This window comes from Tachyglossus aculeatus, chromosome 1 (genome assembly GCF_015852505.1).
Source record: "Tachyglossus aculeatus isolate mTacAcu1 chromosome 1, mTacAcu1.pri, whole genome shotgun sequence".
NCBI classification, from domain to species: domain Eukaryota; kingdom Metazoa; phylum Chordata; class Mammalia; order Monotremata; family Tachyglossidae; genus Tachyglossus; species Tachyglossus aculeatus.
Genome location: NC_052066.1, coordinates 157,912,374 through 157,933,107, shown reverse-complemented (window position 1 = coordinate 157,933,107; position 20,734 = coordinate 157,912,374). Strand labels below are relative to the sequence as shown.

Genomic DNA, 20,734 nt, shown 5'->3' with positions numbered 1-20,734 from the left:
CACGATAAAAAGCAGAGTCCCTGTATTTCCAAAATCTGGACCCAAAAAAACTTCACTTGAATAGGGGCCAAACTTTTATTTAGATTTAATTTTTCAAAGTGCTCTGAAAGCTCTCTTTATATTTCAAAGTGCAATTTATTGTACATTGGAGGCAGCTTCAACCCAAACTACTGATGCATCGTATTGGAGCCAGAAAAACTGCTGACTTTTTGGTATTTATCATAGGGAAGGGGTGTATTGGTCCTGTAATCAACCAATCCATCCATGTTTATTTAGGAAGTGGGTTATCCAACTTTCCATTTAACCCCAATTTTTCCTTCTCTTTGCTTAGCTTTCTGCCTATTTCACAGTTCACAAATTCGTCCACCAGGGGGTGGGCTGAGTTAAAGAGAAAAGATGACACTCAAATTCATCAATTTAGCTTTAACCCATTAACCTGAATAACAAAAAATTGGCTTCTTGCTTAATTCTCATTGGGTTTGATACAATTATGCCAATTTATGGCCCTTGGTTTTACTATACAAGATTTCTATCAACGACTACCAAGAAGGCAAATTTATGTCAGCATTGGCCCCTTTCAACTGTCTCCGCCATCTGTACTTACATAGATCTTTAATATTAAATATACTACTTCTACATAAACAGTGCAAAATTTCAATATTCACATCAAGTTAAAAATAATTTTGCTATCGCCTTTGATGTTACCATCATATAGTACTTAAAGAAAGTTCATGCCTAAATCTTCCCCTAAATACCTGAAAGGCTAGCATTGATAAAAATGAAAACAAAACAAAACAAAAAAACCCAAACAAAACAAACATATAGGGCTTGCTTTAGATACAGATAATCCTTGTAAACACGACTAAACTCACTTTCTCAAATTCTGACACTTGCTGTGAAATACAATCTGATGAGGATAGCTCCTAAAACTTTTTTGCATAGGCGATGAGTTAATTTAGCTTTAAAATGCAGCAAGCTCTTACTTATGCTTCATAGTCAAAGAATTGGCACTAAGATTTCCATATGCATTAAGAATTTGAGCAATAAAAGCATTCTGTATAAGGTTTTAAAATAGGCTTTTCCAATTTAAAATTTAACAATTGAAATTCCAAAACAAGTCCCATTTATGAGTCTCAACAAATTATGTACATAATATATGACCACAGCAGGAAATACCTCTCTGCAGTACAACACAGTGTACAGTTATGAAGCACAGTGTTTAGTATAATTTCCCTTTAGTTTCCTCACATCAGTGCATTAGTGACTTACAATTACACTATATAAGCGGCCCTATTCTATTTTTTGTGTACAATGTAGAATAGGGATGTGAGGCGTGATTTAGTCTAGGTGAAGAAAAGATGGTGACAATACAGTACATAGGCCATATGCTCTAAGCAGCACACTTTATAAAACAGCCTGGTGTTTTTTTTCACTCTTTCATAAAGTGCAGTATTACTTAGAAAAAGAGATAAATATGCTCTATTATTTTACAATAACTAATAAGTTGCTAGGACAATGCAGTGCAAAATAAAAACTTACATATCTTGGCATGCATTTTGCAGAAATCCCAAACACAAGTCTAAGGGATCTAACATTTGCATCCTTTTTTCCATTTCAAAAAATGGTGAACACTAGCAGGTTGTCATCGGGTGTAACCACAAAACAGAAAAAAATAAATTAAACTTTTTTCTCATGTGTGACATCTTATTTCACATATGAAATTGACCACAGAATCCTTGGGAGATTTCAGCAATCTTCTATGGTGATGATGATGACGATGACAATGCTGTCTTGAGACTACCAGATGAAGAATCTGCCCAAAACGATTGATTTCGTGCTAATGATTTGCGTACCGCCATTTGTACTCTCTTGCCCCTGCCGGTACTCTTCCCACTAGAGTGCAACAAGTCAAGAGGTGGGCAGGGGAGCAGCACATCGCAGAGTGCATGCAAAGCCTTTTTTTATTTATATGTGGGACCCATTTACGACCAAAGTGACTGCAGCATATCCAGTGTTGGGCCGTAGCGCCATATCCCAGTAGGTGTTCGCCTTGATGGCTGCTGTGGCCTCTGCCGCCCACGTTAATCAGCTATTTTTCAGGATTCATGGTGGGTCCATCCACTTAGCACCGTATGCCCTAGGATGGTTCTTAGGTCAGAAACCTGAACGACTGATGCCTCCCACCCCACCCAGGGCCTTCTGCTACCTACAGAGGTGGGACTAGAACCCAGGTCTCCTGATTCTCAGAGCTGTGCTCTTTCCACTGGGCCAATAGCAGGGCTGTACTCGAATGTACAAATGCTCAGTGGAGTGGGAATATCTCTTTTACAAAAATTATTTTCTGTAATTTGAAAACAAATGGTATCATGGGACTTCAGACAAACTCACTTTGGCACACATCTAAGAAAACCAAGGTCAGGGTATTTTTGAATAGCACAGAACAAAATCACAACACCCGTGACCAACTTCATCACAACCACTGCCCTTTCCAAGAAAAGTACTGATGTTATGGAATCACTTTAGTTCCAAACAGTATGTAATGCTTATTCTATTCACAGTAATATAACACTGTGCCCAGTGCTCCTGGACAAGGACAAGCCAAGCAGCTATCTTAAAGAAGTTCACTAAAAAGCAGGGCTGAAATGAGAACAATGCGGAAAAAACAAGGGTTTCTAAATAGGGGCATCTTCATTTGTCCCACAGTTGTAAACTGGGGAAAACGAAAGCATGGTTAGCTACTAAAGACATTCCTGCCATTGCTCTGCTACTTAGTCTGAGAACTGGAAGATGGTTTCTGGATTATTGCTGTCAGGAGGGTTAGTGGGCTGCAATGTCTTTGTAGGTGTAGTTTTACCATGAGAATGAGAGGAAGAAGAATGAGAACTTTCGCTTGAACTGCTACGTGTTTCCGTACTCGTGCTGGTCTTCTTCATCTTCCTTCTCTTTGCAAGAGGTGCTTTGTCAACATTTTGGAGGCAAAAGCCTTCCCTCTTGTACTTGTTAAAGGCCTAATTTAAGAAAAAAATTACCAGTTGGTATATTGGTGCTTTTTGTAATGCATAAAAATCACACTTCACTAGAAATGCCTGAAAAATGTCCGTTGTGTAAACGACCTATATCCTGTATGTATATCACTGAATTCTCAAACATTCAATAAAATTCCCTTAAACAACTATTTTTGTAGTTTTCAAAATGGAGGTTTATAATTCAAGATTCTTTTTCCAATCCTATTCAATTTTTATTGTACTAGGGTCAAAAGGAAAAGAAATGTACCCATTAGAAACTGCTCTCATAAAGAAATAATAATAAAAATTAGTGGTACAAAGCCATAATCTAATTAAAGGCTAATTAAATGTGGAATGCTTGAAACTTGGATTTTGGGATTTTCCAGATTTGAGTACCTCTGAATATTTTCTGAAGTCACCCTGAAAATTTATTTTTTCCATTATAATTTTGTGTTTCACTGATCAATAACTGAGAATGCATTCCTTACTTTCCTCAAATATTTACAACATTTTCTGTAATTCTACAGGCTCCAGATATTTGGGAAAGCATTATAATGCCAACAATATATGGCTGATTCCTGAAATTTATACGGCACTGCAACTTTCTCACATAAAATAAAGTTGAGAAGACTAGTTCAATAAAAGGGAACTGTTTTTAACCAGAAAAAAAATCCAATGAAAGAAAAAAGAAATCCCCAATAGTACCTTAAGATTAATTCTTACTCAGCCATCTTATTCTTCAAATCCACAAAAGCTAGCCAAGAATACAAACTACTAATAGAGTCTCATTTGCAATAAAGTTATGGATTCTAGGAAATAAAGCCCCAAAATGGGGATTATCAGCAGGCATGAAGACATAATGGCCATAAACTTCTTTCTCCCCTATTTTTTGCTACAGTTGTTTCCTTGCAAATTCATGCCAGTGGAGTCTTATACTCAAGCAGAGCCTCAGGGCTCAATTTCTGCCCCAAGATTATACATATAATTTCACAGTAGAGTAAGATTCAGTTTGAGTGAAAGTAGTAGCAGCATAGGTGTGGTGTACTGTACCAGGTGCTTAGGAAGTACAGAATAACAAAGTGACATGTCTCTTGCCAACAAGAAGTTTACAGCCGAATGAGGGAGACAAACATAAAAAAAATATTTGCGACTAGAGGTTGGAATGATGTAGAACTTGGGAATGAAACAGCAGAAAGTTCAAAAAGGATCAAAAAGACTTCATTATAATCCATAGCTTTGAATGAAGAAGTAGAAAGGAGATGGATGTGAGAAAAGCTACTTTCAAATGGATGGTATCATGTAAAAATGATGGTGCAGAGTATTCAACATTCTCCCCAACTCTCCCCTAAATAAATGCTACCCAACTGTGTCCCCATGTTGTAGGGGCCCCGCTTAGGAGGTATGCTACCTAACTCAGAAACTTATCTGGGCAAGACACCCAAGACGGCCACATTCCCAAACTGATATAAGGGAAGCAGAGTGGCTCAATGGAAAGAACACGGGCTTTGGAGTCAGAGGTCATGGGTTCAAATCCCTGCTCTGTCAATTGTCAGCTGTGTGACTTTGGGCAAGTCACTTAACTTCTCTGTGCCTCAGTTACCTCATCTGTAAAATGGGGATTAAGACTGTGAGCCCCCCATGGGACAACCTGATCACCTTGTAACATCCCCAGCGCTTAGAACAGTGTTTTGCACATAGCGCTTAATAAATGCCATTATTATTATTATTACAACATAGCAGAGTTGGTAGACACATTTCCTGCCCACACTAACTTACAGTCTAGAAGATAAGATAATCAGGTCAGAAAAGGTGTGGTGAGGACTCAGGTTTGAGTCCGAGCTGTGCTGTTAGCCTGCCATGTGACCATGCACTTAACTTCTCTGTACCCAGTTTCCCCATCTGTAAAATGGAGAGAGTAATACCTACCTCACAGGGTTGTTGTGAAGGTTGAAATGAACTAATTAATGAACCATTTTAGAGAAGCAGTTTGGCTTAGTAGATAGAGCATGGGCCTGGGTGTCAGAAGGACTTGGGTTCTAATCTCAGCTCCACCACATGTCTGCTGTGTGACCATGGGCAAGTCACTTAACTTCTCTGTGCCTCAGTTACCTCATCTCTAAAATGGGGCTGGGTATGAGCCCCATGTGGGACAGAGACTGAGTCCAACCTGTTTAACTTGTATCTACCCCAGTATTTTGAACAGTGGTTGGCACATAGTAAGTGCTTAACAAGTACAATTATTATTATTACTATTATTATTATAATACAGTCCCTGTCCTGCAAGAGGCTCACAATCTAAGGTTGGGAAACACTGCCCTAGAATTCTGCACATTCGTAAAGTCCCTGAAGAACCCATATCTGCACAGTAGAGGATAGAGGTGGCTATACAACACTGATAAGAAGCTGACTGGCTTCACCCACTACACGGTAAGCTTCCCCCCTATGCTGTAAGTGTGTTGTGGACAGGGAATATGTCTGTTATATATTGTTGTGCTGTACTCTCCCAAGCACTTACAATAGTAACACATGGTAAGCGTTCAATAAATATGACTGATTGATCCATCCCTTGTCTTCCTGTTGTGGCAAAAATCCAGGTTTGGAGGCAACAGGCTGATGGAGTGCCACGTGTGTGCCCCCCACCTAGGAGTCCAGGAAACTAGCACTGCAGACCTTTGAGGAGGCGAGTACATACACTACTGAAAGCAGTGGGACGTATTAGTGGGACTTGAATCTGGAAGCATGGATCAGTTCCATAGAAACTCTGGTGTTTTGGGTGGAGAGCGGAGGTTCCTCCATTTTATTTGTTTTTCCCAGGTTAGCAGCAGTCTCAGCTTTGTCATCTCCACCCCTGACAAGGCCTGCAACATTCCGCAGCCTGGGCAGGGGTGGAAGAGATAAGAACTATAGCTGCCATGCCTGGAAAGAAAAACTTAAAAGCACAGAAAACAGATGGCATTTGTACCCTTATACCTACTTCCTGGGCAGGTTCTGAACATGCACAAATGGTTGGGAAAGGAGAGAGAAGAAAAAAGAAGGAAACACAAGAGCACAAGGGCAGAGACGGACACTTTGCATGTCCCCTCATTCAGAAAGGCACACAAACTTACCCAGATAGATTTTCTTGGCACATAAGGAGGGAAAAAGTTGTGTATGACTATTTGCAACAATTGATGGATTATGCTACTCCCAAAACAGACTCATGTGGTGGGAATAAAGTTCTATAATACTTCCATCATATTGCACCCATTTTTTTTTCTTTTAAAGGTATTTGTTAAGCACTTACTCTGTGCCAGGTACTGTACTAAGCACCGAGGTAGATACAAGCCACTTAGGGCTCACCATCTTTATCCTTACAGATGAGGTAACGGAGGCATAGAGAAGTTAAGTGACTTGCCCAAGATCACCCAGCAGACAAGTGGTGGAGCCAGAATTAGACCCCCAAGTCCTTCTGAACCCCAGGACAGTGCCCTATACACTGGACCATGCTGCTTCTCAAATTGCAAAATGAAACACAAGTTAAAACAGAATGGACTGATCCTAGAAAGAAAACAGTTACACCCAACAGAAAATTATCACAGGCTAGTTCTGAGGAGCAGTTGACCTTACGTGAAAAGTTGCTTTTACACAAGTGTGTACAGCAGCTCCTGAGGACCCTAAGATATCTGGAGTCATCAAAGGATTTGAGGATAGCTGGCTGCCATCTTGAAGCCATTCATTGTATCTCAAGCCAGACATTTTGAGTCTTTTATTTGGATCCACAGTAAGAAGTCCTGAGGGAAAAGCAATACATCCTTATTATATTACTGACTTCCCATTTTAATACAGTAAAAATGGTCATAATGCCTAGTAGGCAGTCAATTGGCCAGGTACTCAGTGTAGGAGAAAGCAGGCTCAGGGCTGGTTAGAGTGCAGTCCTGGAGCTAGCGCCGACGAGGACAGGCTACTGCAGGATTGGAGGAAGTTGGTGGGTAGCAGGAAATAAAACTCAGATGTTGGCTAAGGTGGTAGCTTGCCCAGGCCTGGCAGAAGACCAATCCTTGGGGCACCAGAAGGAGGAAAGTGGGAAGGAAACCCGGTGAACAAGACCTAGGAAGGATGCCAAGTCTGACACAGGTGCGAGCCTTAGGCAGCAAGAAATTTGGGGCTAACACAAAGCAGGTTGTGAGAGTGAGCCCAGGGAGGTGGAAGGCCAAGGTGAAGGAAGGAAGCAGGGAAACAAGCCTGAAGCTTGTAACAGAAAGAAAGAAGCAGGGTCAAAGGGGCAGAAAATAAAACAAGCAACTGTCGTGGAAAAGGTCTGAGAGAAGGGGAAGTAGCATGACCGAACAGAAAGAGGACCTGTGTTCTAATTCTAGCTCTATCACTTTTCTGCTGTGTGACTTTAGGCAAGTCACTTAACTTCCTGTGCCTTAGTTATCTCATCTGTAAAATGGGGATTAAGACTATGAGCCCTATGTGGTAGAACAGAGACTCTGCCAACCCGATTTTCTGGTATCTACCCCAGGCCTTAAACTCTTTATGGGCAAGGAATGTGTCCACAAATTGTACTTTGTCCACTCTTGTAGTCTCCCAAGCACTTATTACAATGTTCTGCACAAAGTAAGTGCTCAATAAATACCACTGTTAGCACAGCTCCTGGCATATAGTAAGCACTTAAATACCGTAAAAAAAAAAGCCACAGTGCAGCTATTGGTGAATCGGGCAAGTTGCAGACCATGAGACTTCCAATCAGTAAGAGCCCCTGGCCACGGAGGGCTTATGGGCCGCCTTACAGGGGTAAACTATGGGAAGTGCCATTACTGTCACCAAGAAGTCAGCTATGGAAGGGATCTAATCAAGAAATGGAATTCCACCCCTGCGGCAGAGTGAGTAGGGAAAAAGAGTTTGATCTGAAATGACAGCCACAAACACAAACCCATCAGTGTAGTGCAGGAGGTAAGAGTAGGAGTTAGGAGGAGGAGGTGAGTGAGGGAGCAGTGGAGAGGAAGAAAAAATGGAAGCGGGAGAGAGGAAGAGAAAGATATGGAAAAAAATGCCTAATGAGAGGAGGTCTGCATACTTTCAAAATCTACCTCTATTTCCTGCATCTCTAAGCTCTTCACTATTTAAAAATATTTGCTCCCAGTTTCTTTCTCTCTTTCTCTCTCCTCTTTCCCCTCTGACTTCAAACATACTCAAGTCTCTCCTGTACTAAAAAAAAGCCTTCTTGGAATCACACTGCCCATTCTAGTTCCCACCCAATTTCCCCATTCCCAAAACAGGTTGTATACCCCCACTGCCTCCATTTTCTTTTCTCCAATTCTTTTCTGCCCCACCACATTCTGGTTTCCACCCACTTCACTTCTGTAGGACCAACTTCTCCAAAATTACCAATGCTTCCTCTTTGCCTATTTGAATCCTTTTTGACCTCTCAGCCTTTTTTGACACAGTAAACCACTTCTTTCTCCTAGAAATGTTGATCCAACCTTTGGTTAAACTAATGCAGTTCTCTTCTGGTTCTCCTCCTACCTTTCTTGCTGCTCCTTCTCAGATTCTCTTTCTAGCTTCTCTTCCACCTCCAACTCTCTTACTGTGGTGTTCCTCAAGATTCTGCCTTGAGTCCCTATTTTTCTCCTTATAATTATTTTTTCAGGGAGCTCATCCACTTCAGTCCATCCCAAATCTAACCTCCCCCACCTAAGCTCTCACCTCTGCAGTCTTGCATTTCTTTGAGCCTCTTAACCATTTCCATTGGTACCAGCACCTTAAGCTTAAATATGCTTAAAATGAACTCACATTCTCTCCTCCACCCCATCACAGTGGACAATTCCCCTATCCAAAGCTTGCAGCTTTGGTATCTTTTATTCCTTGCTATCTTTCAACTCTAATATTCAGGCTGTTGTTAAATCCTATTGGTTTTTCCTCTGCAGAAAAATCAAGCTTGTCTAGTAAGCGCCCCCCGCCCCCGCAGCTCTGTGCTCCTCGGTGCTGTGCCTGTCAGCCAATCAGTCAGTAGTATTTATTGAGCACATAATATGAGCAGAATACTGTTCTAAACGCTTGGGAGAGTACAATACAAGAGAATTGTGCTATTCATTCCCTGCCCAAATGCCCATTCATTCAATCATTTCCAGTTCAATCCCTTCCTCTCCATCCAAATGGCCATCAACCAGGGTTCTATCCCAGCACTTGGTACAGTGCTAGGCAAATAGTAAGGTCTTAAATACCACAACTATTATTCTTTTAGTAGGGACTTTCCCTATCCCAGCTAGATTACTGAATTAGTCTTCAAACTGCCCTCCTCACTTCAGCGTCTCCCATCTCTATTCCATACTTCACTCTGTTGCCCAGTTAGTTTTTCTAAAAATGTTGCCCTGTTCATCAGTCAATATTGAGTGCTTACTGTGTGCAGAGCACTGTACTATGTGCTTGGTAAAATACAATGCATGGTCCTTGCCCATAGGAGCTTACAGTCTAGAAGGGGAGGCATACACTAAATTAAATTACCAATAGGAGAAGCTCCAGAGTTTAAGGATATGTACATCTCTCTCCACTCCTCAAAAACCTTCAATTGGAAAACCCTCTTTCCCCTCCATAGCACGCAGAGTATTTTAATGCCAATGGGTAGGAGTTTCTATCAGCTCACCCCCTTTGACCTAGCCTCTCTCTCCTCCTACTTCCCCTGGGTTTGTGCTCATTGTTCCACCCAGGTTACCCTTCTCACTGTACTTTGTTCTTGGTGGTTCTGATCTCTTGCTCATGCTCTTCCTCCTTCCTGGAATTCTCTCTCCCTTAAGGTCTGCTAAACCATGGCTAGCCCCTTTGAAAAAAGGTACCCTTCAAAACGACCACTTTCAAACTCACACCCCAAAGAGACTTTCTAAAACTAATCTTCCTTTTCCCCATGTAATATCTCCCATCTACCACCTTGGCAGTTTTGCATTCACATTCACCAACAGCACTTATGAACATATCAATTTACATCCCTTATTGTATAACCACTTATCATCCATCACCTACCCATTTTCTTTTTCCTTTCACCTATTTGTAAATTATTTTATGCCTGTCTCCTAAGTTTGACTGTAAATTCCGTGAGGGCAAGAATTGGGTCTTCTATTGTACTCTCCCAAGAACTTTATGCAGGGCTCTAACACACAGTAGATATTCAATAAATTCTGAGTGCTTGTAGATGCTATTGACTGATTGAGAGAAACAAAGAAGAAAAATGGAGGAAGTTAGTTAAAAGAAAGATAAAGGATTAAGAGGAATAAGAATCAAAGATGGAGAAAGAAAAAGGATGAAGAGAAGATAATGATAAAACAGAAGAGCATACTGGAGAAAATAAAAAACAAGACTACCTAAGATTTCATCATGGGCCTCAGTTGTGTTTCAAGATACAAAAAAAAAAAAAGAAAAGAAAAAACAATAGAATACTAGATAAATCTGACATATTATTATTATCATTATTGTTATTATTATTCTATTTGTTAAGCACTCACTACATGCCAAGAACTGTTTTAAGGGCTGGTGTAGTTACAAGTTCATCAGGTCAGACACAGTCCTGTCTCACATGGGGCTCACAATCTAAGTAGGAGGGAGATTCATAACATGAAAGCAGGCTTTATTAAACATTTTAAATCATTTTTGACAACTAAATGCTAATAAAATTATAGTCCCCTTGCAGCTCATGTCTAGATCATTTTTCAAAGAAAACACCACAAGGAAGAAATATCACTTATAACATTTGTTGTAACCACTTCTATCACTTAGAACACTCAAATTTCAGATGAACAAAGAGACAAAGACAAAAGAACATAAATTCACCAAACACTGGATAATCAAAAAGTATAGATTTTATGAATATGTACACCTGTGTTCCCTAGGCATTTAATAATAATAATAATGGCATTTATTAAGCGCTTACTATGTGCAAAGCACTGTTCTAAGCGCTGAATTTATTTACACTAAATTCCCTAAGGAAGCAACTTGGCCAGGATTCCACTCTGCCTTCCCACCATCCACTGATTTGACCTCTGCCCCATCCTGCTCTGATCAATCCCCAAAGAACCATGTGACTAAAGGCCTTAGTGTAGAACAGAGCAGAGATGGAAGGACCAGCCCTTCCCTGTCCTGATTCCCATCTATCCCCTGCCCTTCCACAGCTGCCAAACCTCTGTCCCACATTCTGAGCTATAAGGGAACGATGGGGTTGGGACAGACCCGATCCGATCCTCCCACCCTTGCTACCCCTAAACCCAGTCACTCCCCTCCATCCCAGGTTTCATGATCAGTGGATTCCATCTCCCAGAGTTTATCCCAGGTTTCATGATCAGTGGATTCCATCTCCCAGAGTTTACACGGTCTAATTTCCTTCCCCTCAGCTTGGTGCTGCTGGGCCCCATATCCTCAGGTTTTAAGGTACTGGCATACTAGCACTGGGGATGTGTTCCAGATCCAATAGGGCCAGGTACTGTAGGACCAAACCAACCAAACCTGCCTACAATTCCCAGTGTAGTTGGACCATCGCCAACCTACCCCCTAATTCTAGCACAGTTGAAATCAGGCCCCAGGATCTATCAACTCCAGGAGATGCAAGCAAGAACAGAGTCCTCCCGTTACACTGGGGGAGGAGGGGAATATGAGGGTTGGGCTCTCCCCCAGCAATATCTGGCACTGCCAGACCTTGTAAACATAATAACAGTGATAATAATAATGACGGTACTTGTTAAATGCTTACTATGTGCCAAGCACTGTTCTAAGTGCTGGGGTTAAGTACAGGGCAATCAGGTTGTCCCACGTGGGGCTCACACTTTTAATGCCCATTTTACAGATGAGGTAACTGAGGCACAGAAAAGTTAAGTGACTTGCCCAAGATCACACAGCAGACAAGTGGCAGAGGCACGATTAGAACACACGTCCTCTGACTCCCAAGCCCGTGCTCTTTCCACTAACATCTCTTAAACCTCTCTCCAGCCCTGGTGCTGCCAAATCTCAAACGTTGCAGATACAGAGCCCAAGAGCAATCAACAACTTTCACTCCTGAACGCTGTCTTTCCCTTTCCTCCAACCTACCAGGACCAACTGTTCTCTGATCCCCAATTTCTGCAGTTCCTGATTCCTGTCCATGCCCCATTCCTGAGTTGCTAACATCTTACTGTCTACTCAATCCACCGAGTCTGATCTGGGGGCCTGGGTAGGGATGAATTCTGCATCCCGAAGGGAGCGTTTGGAGTCAGGAGCAGACAGTTGGAAGGACAGAGAAGGGAGATGGGAAAACATGGGGGTCAGGAACTGTAAAGGTGGGGAGGACTGTAATGGTTGATTGATTCCCAGCACCTCAGTCACCTTTAGCACTTGCATACTTTAATCCTATACTCAGCACTCATGTACCTGTGTATACTTTTATTTACATACCCATCTGTACATTCAGTTACTTGTTCACCTGCTTCATCTGATTTGTTTGATCTGCTTCCGGCTTTACACTCCTTCTTCTTCTGACTTGCACTAGCAAAAAATATTTTTGGTCTAACTCTCCCATTGTTACAGTTCTAATCTCCCAAGCACAGAGTAGTCAGTAGGTGCTCAATAAATGCTAAATAAGATGTTAGGAGAAGCAGCGTGGCTCAGGGGAAAGAGCACGGGCTTTGGAGTCAGAGGTCATGGGTTCAAATCCCTGCTCTGCCAATTGTCAGCTGGGTGACTTTGGGCAAGTCACTTCACTTCTCTGTGCCTCAGTTACCTCATCTGTAAAATGTGGATTAAGACTGTGAGCCCCCCGTGGGACAACCTGATCACCTTGTAACCTCCCCAGCGCTTAGAACAGTGCTTTGCACATAGTAAGCGCTTAATAAATGCCATTATTATTATTATTATTAAATGCAACTGATGGATTGGTTAGGTTTGGTGGGTTAGGAAGGTGGGAGTGGCCAGGGATTTGGGGAGGGAATGAATCTGGTGTCCTTGCCCTGACCTGAGGAAGCAGCGTAGCTCAGTGGAAAGAGCACGGGCTTGGGAACCAGAGGTCATGGGTTCTAATCCCAGCTCCGCCATTTGTCAGCTGTGTGATTTTGGGCAAGTCATTTCACTTTGCTGGGCCTCAGTGACCTCATCTGTAAAATGGGGATTAAGACTGTGGGCCCACGTGGGCCAATCTGATCACCTTGTATCCCCTCCAGTGCTTAGAACAGTGCTTTGCACATAGTAAGCGCTTAATAAATGCCATTATTATTATTAAATGCAACTGATGGACTGGTTAGGTTTGGTGGGTTAGGAAGGTGGGAGTGGCCAGGGATTTGGGGAGGGAATGAATCTGGTGTCCTTGCCCTGACCTGAGGAAGCAGCGTAGCTCAGTGGAAAGAGCACGGGCTTGGGAACCAGAGGTCATGGGTTCTAATCCTGGCTCCGCCATTTGTCAGCTGTGTGATTTTGGGCAAGTCATTTCACTTTGCTGGGCCTCAGTGACCTCATCTGTAAAATGGGGATTAAGACTGTGGGCCCACGTGGGCCAATCTGATCACCTTGTATCCCCTCCAGTGCTTAGAACAGTGCTTTGCACATAGTAAGCGCTTAATAAATGCCATTATTATTATTAAATGCAACTGATGGACTGGTTAGGTTTGGTGGGTTAGGAAGGTGGGAGTGGCCAGGGATTTGGGGAGGGAATGAATCTGGTGTCCTTGCCCTGACCTGAGGAAGCAGCGTAGCTCAGTGGAAAGAGCACGGGCTTGGGAACCAGAGGTCATGGGTTCTAATCCTGGCTCCGCCATTTGTCAGCTGTGTGATTTTGGGCAAGTCATTTCACTTTGCTGGGCCTCAGTGACCTCATCTGTAAAATGGGGATTAAGACTGTGGGCCCACGTGGGCCAATCTGATCACCTTGTATCCCCTCCAGTGCTTAGAACAGTGCTTCGCACATAGTAAGCGCTTAACAAATGCCATCATTATAGAGAAGCAGCGTGGCCCAGTGGAAAGAGCCCAGGCTTGGGAGTCAGAGGTCATGGGTTCTAATCCCAGCTCTGCCACATGTCTGTTGTGTGACCTTGGGCAAGTCACTTAACTTCTCTGAGCCTCGGTTCCCTCATCTGTAAAATGGGGATTAAGACTGTGAAGCCCCACGTGGGACAACCTGATCACCTTGTATCCCCCCCAGCACTTAGAACAGTGCTTTGCACATAGTAAGCGCTTAACAAATGCCATCATTATTATTAGGGAGGTGAAGGTCATGTGAACAAGCTAGAAATTGGGGAAGAATATCAACCTTGAACCCTCCCCCAGTCTTCTGTACCCTTGAACTTTATATGCTCTTCTGGTCCCCAGAAACTCAAACATTCCCAACTCCATTATCTCCCCCAGTTACTTGGTTTAGAGAACTGTGGATCAGAACAGGAAACAAGTCAGGGTCAGAAGTACCCCAATACTCAGGTCCAGTTTTTGTGCCCTACCATCCACTCCTCCACCTGCCCAGAGCAGGAGTGGGTGAGGAGAATTAATCAATCAACGGTATTTACTGAGCATTCACTGGGTGTTTCTACTGTACTGTACTGAGTGCCTGGGAAAGTAAGATGCAATAGAGTTGGCACAGATGCTCCCTGCCTACAGCTTATAGCATAGAGGGGGAGACAGACATTAAAGTAAATTTAAAAATATGGGAAATAGGAACTAGGAAGCTAAGAACAAGGGTCCAGGACACTTGCCTTGTGGTCAACCCCTCAGAGTCACAAAAGTGATTTTCAGGTAACCCTGGACCAATATGTGGAGCTTGCCAAAGCGCAGCTTGGCAGCCCCACTGGTAGAACAAGAAAATAATGCTATACCAAATAATCATCAATGGTTTCTATTGAGTGCTGAGTGTGTGCAGAGCACTGTACTAAATGCTGGGGAGAGTATAGTAGATACATTCCCTGCCCACAGTGCTTCAATTATAAGAATAGTAAGCATTTTAAAAATACCATAAATATTATTACAGTATTTGTTAAGCACCTACTCTATGAGTCAAGTGCTGTTCTAAGTGCTGGGGTAGATGCAAGTTAATCAGGTCAGACACAGTCCCTGTCCCAGATGAGGCTCACAGTCTAAATAGGAGGATTTATATCACTAAATCCAAGAATTATTATCATTTGCCCTTACCTTGAATTAAGTCTTTGGCCTCCTGCGATACATTCTTCCAGGCTTCTCCTTCGAAAGAGAAATCTCCCTTTTTAATTTTCTTCATAATTTCCACTGCATTGGTACATGTTAAACTTTTGTCATGAGACTGAAAGGGTACCTGTCCTGACAGCATTGTATACTAGCAAGAGAATAAATCAAAGTGTATGATCATTGCTATAACTAACCATTTTATTGATGACTATATAAGTATAGTCTACAGTTCCTATATTCCAACGATATCATTTTATTCAACAAACATAGGATAAATTACTTTCAGAAAGGAAACATTTAATCTAAATCAATATTTACAGTTCTAAAAACATCTATGGAGTTATAGTAACATGATGAGCAAACGGTCCTGTGGTTTCTGAGAATTTAAACTCTATAATCCAACAAGTCTTAGCAATGAGCCACAGGTTTGGAAATTACTCTCATCTGGCTGGCACATGCTTTTAAATTCTACTAACTGAATAACTACCACTACTATAAATGTCATTTCTGTAACTTTTTACAAATTACTGTATATTTTCCTCACCTGATGAAAATAGGTCTAAGACTGCAATCTTGAATGCAATCTTAAAAACTGATTAAATTAATGATTTGGGTTAATTTCAAAATAACGCTTCATCATAACCACAAGAATAAGTAATCTTTGCTAGTCCTTCTCAAATGAAATACTAATTTTATTTCGGCCAAAAAATTATTTATGGGTTAAGATTGACAAAGTGCATGCCAATGAAAGAATGTAAAAACAAATCCCAATAAAGGGGATATTTGCTGAAAGAATTATCATCTTGAGTTTATGAGATTTGTAATGCAATTTTGAAGTTACACATCATCACAGATCAAGAATTTTACAATGAAACCATTTGAGGTTTAGGACTTCGTATAATATTCCAAAAATATTGCTTAAACATTCTATAATTTGGTCCACTTTCTCTATTCATGTTGGGTAACACACTGTTCACATCTTTTAATACCATACTAGTTTCTGTATAAACAAATAGTTCATTTATTTTCATGGTAGGTTACTTTATTCTCACACGTCATAGTCACTCACAAAGCGCAACTGTTGGATTCTTGAATATTTTCAGGTAAGAAGCCTTCCAAATGTAGTCAATCAAAATTCATATTATGGTCATTAAAAATATTCTCAGACACCTGAAACCTCACCCACTGATATTTTTTAGATTTAATTGAAATAAAGAGAACAAGTAAATCTATTAATTTTAAAGAAATAACTCACTAAAATGACTCCTAAGCTCCAGAGATCACAGGACTCATCATAGCCATTATGATTTAAGAGCTCCGGAGCAGCATAATGAAGAGTGAAACACGGTGTTTTGAGAGGCTGATTATCAGGTGGCTTTAAGCGTGCAAATCCAAAATCAATTATTTTTATTTCCAAATTATCATTTTCATCAGTGAACAATAAATTCTGTAAGACAGAAACCGATACAAAGAGTTTTTTGTGGTAACATGCAATTAGAAATTTTTTAAAAAAGGAATAATCAATACAAAAATATGATCCATTTAAATGCAACATGGCCCTGTGGCTCTGACAGCAACCTTAAGACAAAGTTGCCATTTCTCAGACATGGCCAGCATTGGAATGATACTTTCCAATCAATACGTTTGCCTCTGGCCTACCTCCAGCCTCCCACAAATATTGTATTTGATTTGGAGTTGGCTCTGAGGGGAAGCTAAGCATGCAACACACACATAATTGTCAAGTCAACATCAAATGCTATTCTGGGAATAGTCGGATGTTATGAACTTGGATATCATAGTGGGAGGTCCCATTCCAGTTCTAGAGCTCTGTGAGGAGAGAAAGTCAATGGTCCCTGCTTTTGGCTCAGACTTGAAGGATGTGAAACCCCAAAAGTCTACATTTCTGTGATTTAAAATGCATCAACAGAAAAGCCATTTATTAAACCTTAGTAATACTAGCATAGGCTAAAGCCACCCCAGGTCCTTCACAACCCTTTTCTTAAAGCAGTGGGGGAAAGAATAAAAGTAACCAGTGTTAGTCAATGTTAAAGTACAGTAGTTAAAACTTCAATAGACTCTCTTCCTACCATTAATTTCTCCTGGCCTGTCCTGACAGGTTAACGACAGGTTAATATCACTTTTCATTATAATAATAGTAATAATAATAGCATTTATTAAGCGCTTACTATGTGCAAAGCACCGTTCTAAGTGCTGGATTATAACTGAAATCTTTTACAATCTTTCTAAATTAGAGGAAAAACTAGACTGTATCAGGTTGTAATGAGCCAATTTATTTTATCTCTTTCAACATCAATGAAATCCATGAAAATTCCTCATTTCATTCTAAATTGACTCTCAACTCTCATTTTTTTTTAGGACCTAAACCTTAAACAGTGTACCTGAAGTGGAAAACATGGCAGAGAAGGCTGAAGAAGTCAATAATGCAGATTAATGCAATTACAAGGATGAAAACCCCAAACAGAATAAAGTAGTATGAAAAAGGGAACATTTAAGAAGGAAAAGCTAACAGGGAAATTTAATAAGTCAATCAATCAGTAGCACTTTTTGAGCCCCGACTGTATGCAGAGAACTGTACTAAGCACTTGGGAGAATGCCGTAGAAATAAGACAGGGATCAAGTCTATTATATTCTCCCAAGCTCTTAGCATGTGCTTTGTACAGAGATGGCACTTAATTAATACTACTAATTATTTGATGCAAAGGGGAGTGGGCAACCACTGGAGTTTTTGAGGAGTGGAGGGGACATACATAGAATGATACTTTAGAAAAATGATCCAGTCAGCAGAGTTAAGTAGGGACTGGAAAGAGGAGAGACTGAGGCTGGGAGATCAGTTAACAGAGTGATGCAGTAGTCATACATTGGTGAACATGGGGTTTGAAAGAGAGGGAGGGGTGAAAGATATAGTTGAAGTTGAGAGCTTAACAGTCAGGAAGATATGGGTGGGGGAAAGGACTTGGGAGGGAAGATGCAAAGTTCAGTTTTGGATATGGGGAATTTGAGGAGATTGCAGGACACTCACATAGAGATTTCCTGGGAGCTAGAAGAATAAACGATTGCATGGTGTTTGACACACAGTAAGCCCTTTGAAAATTTAACTACTATTATTAAAGCTCACCTAGAATGATTATGCCTCATTATGAGTGATCAAAAAAGGCTACTGCCAAGAGTACATGCATGTTTGCATGTGCTTTACTTTTAAATTACACACATGTCCTTGTCTTTGAGGAAAATATTCAAGCTGTCTGATTTTAATCATTTTAAAATAGACAGTTAATTTCTAACACACCCAGAGCACCATATTGTTGGTGGGAGGTATGTAGAAGAGCAAGAACTGCAATGAGGGAAGCAAAGAAGCTAGTTACTCAAGCTTCAATGATTGGAAGAAGTATACCCATTTTATTTTGGTAAGCCATGGAAAATCTGCATGAAACAAAAATATTCAATCTATTTAAATTCAAGGGAGGAATACTATGTTCGTAAATATATCTTTGGTGGCCTCACAAAACACATTAAAATACCACTGGGTTTGTAGTTCATTCACATCAATAAAAAGAAAAAGTATGGTACTTCAAAAATAGAAGTGAATTAAATTTGTGGTCAATATTTCTAGTGATTCATTTTCTAAATTCGGCTTTGAATTGCACAATTTTAACCTCTATCCCAAACCAAAGATTTTTTGGGGTGGGGAATAATTTTGTCAACAATTGTCTGTTCCTGCTTCTTGTGAGAAGGGAACATGTCTACCAACTTTCTTATATTAAACTCTCCCAAGCGCTTAGTACAGTGCTCTGTACAGATTAAGCACTCAAGAAATATTAATGTTTGATAGTAAATACACATGCGCACATACACCCTATTTTGTATGCACCTCTCATTTCTAATGAGAAATTCTTGACACAAGCTCTAGAATAGGTTTTCTAGAACCTGTTTAAAGGGACAAGATACTTCCTCCCTCTTTGTCACTGGGGTCTCAGCAATGCTCATCCCAAATGGGAAGGAGGCAAAAGGGAGGCTGCCCTTTCAATCAATCAATCATATTTATTGAGCGCTTACTGTGAACAGACCACTGTACTAAACACTTGGGAAGTACAAGTTGGTAACATAGAGACAGTCCCTTTCATGGACAAAGTGCACAAGAGATTCGCTATGAGATATAGTTTCATCATAAACAATGTTAATTCTTGCAGCACTTAATATCCTATATATGAAAAGCAGCATGGCTCAGTGGAAAGAGCATGGGCTTGGGAGACAGAGGTCTAATCCTGGCTCCACCACTTGTCAGCTGTGTGACTTTGGGCAAGTCACTTAACTTCTCTGTGCCTCAGTTCCCTCATCTACAAAATGGGGATTAAGACAGTGAGCCCCACTTGGGACAAATACCATCATTATTATTATTATTGTTGATCAGTTGCCCAAACTTTTTTTCTTTCTTTCAGCATTCATTTCATTTATTGAGCCCCTGCTGAGAGCAGAGCATTATAAGAGTTTAATGAATTGTCTTCCTACCCTTCAATGCAGGACTAAGTGGAGGGCAAACTAAAATGAATCTGTCCACCAATATTCCATATTGAAGAGAAAAGGAGAAGCCATTTTCGACCCTGAGTGGAGCCTATTGTCGATAGTAAAAACCTACACATCTTCATGATCTATATAACAGAGAACACTAGAGTATGCAAAAGACATATACAACAACATCAAGGAAACCAACAAAACCAAAGGAGATTCTTAATGCCTAAATAAGTTTCCTACAGTTTGTTTCTACACTTTACTTAGAACCGTGCTAACACATCACAAGGTCTGTGGGAAGAAAATCATCGGAATTCTGAAATTACATATATAGTTGGTTTTCTCCCATTGCATTCATAAAGAGCTTAAACATAAAGAAAATCTGTGCTATCTTATTCATGCCTTGGCTGACACCGAGCATGAGTCAAATAGTTTCTTCTGACATCGCACAACGTTATATCCAATAGCAGCACAATGAAAGGACATTCCCTAATAATATTCTCTTCAAAATGCATAATGAAAACATATTACAAAAGACCTGACTGAACTGGAAATTTGCTACAAAAAGTGTGAGAATTATTTTTAGTGAATGATCTGTATACAAGCTACTCATCCATTCTTAAAAGTATAATTTCAAGACCATCAATGTAGCAATACTTTGTTTCCAAAGAAACAAAGGCAATTTGTTTTATAAATTAAAGAAAAATGGTGATGAGCAGAAAAAATACTACAGTTGAACAAATAACCACAACCCCAGGTCATCAGACTGTGTTTTGCCTTACCTCTGGTTTTAAATCTCTGTGTACTACTCCCACATCATGCATGTGGCTTACAGCTGAAACAAGCTTCCGCATGATGGAACTGGCTTCAGTCTCACTGAAGTGTTTTTTCTTCTGAATCCGTTCAAACAGCTCACCACCATTCAATAGTTCCATCACTAGAAATGTGTGAAGCTCCAAAACAAACAAATCATAAATTCCATTAGCAAAAGGAGGTGTCACTGTGAGATTCAGGTTGTCATCTTTCCATTCATTTTGACTAAAATTATATATATTTTAAAAGGAAGCACTACAAAACTTGCCAAT

At 40.7% G+C, this 20,734-nt stretch overlaps 1 protein-coding gene across 3 annotated transcripts in view; it reads right to left on the bottom strand.

The window, feature by feature from the left end:
- Window positions 1–1,123: 1,123 nt before the first annotated feature.
- RPS6KA5 (ribosomal protein S6 kinase A5) overlaps window positions 1,124–20,734 on the bottom strand; it is a 110,592-nt gene continuing 90,981 nt past the window's right edge. Inside the window, exons 13-18 of one of the 3 annotated variants that reach the window (XM_038750158.1) lie at window positions 20,432–20,602; window positions 16,378–16,569; window positions 15,111–15,270; window positions 6,612–6,775; window positions 2,855–3,008; window positions 1,124–2,137 (exon numbers count right to left, since the gene is read on the bottom strand). In XM_038750158.1, coding sequence (XP_038606086.1) covers window positions 2,097–2,137; window positions 2,855–3,008; window positions 6,612–6,775; window positions 15,111–15,270; window positions 16,378–16,569; window positions 20,432–20,602 — 882 coding nt within the window. In that variant the 3' untranslated portion in view covers window positions 1,124–2,096. The other 2 variants (XM_038750150.1, XM_038750141.1) reach the window with 2 other exon arrangements.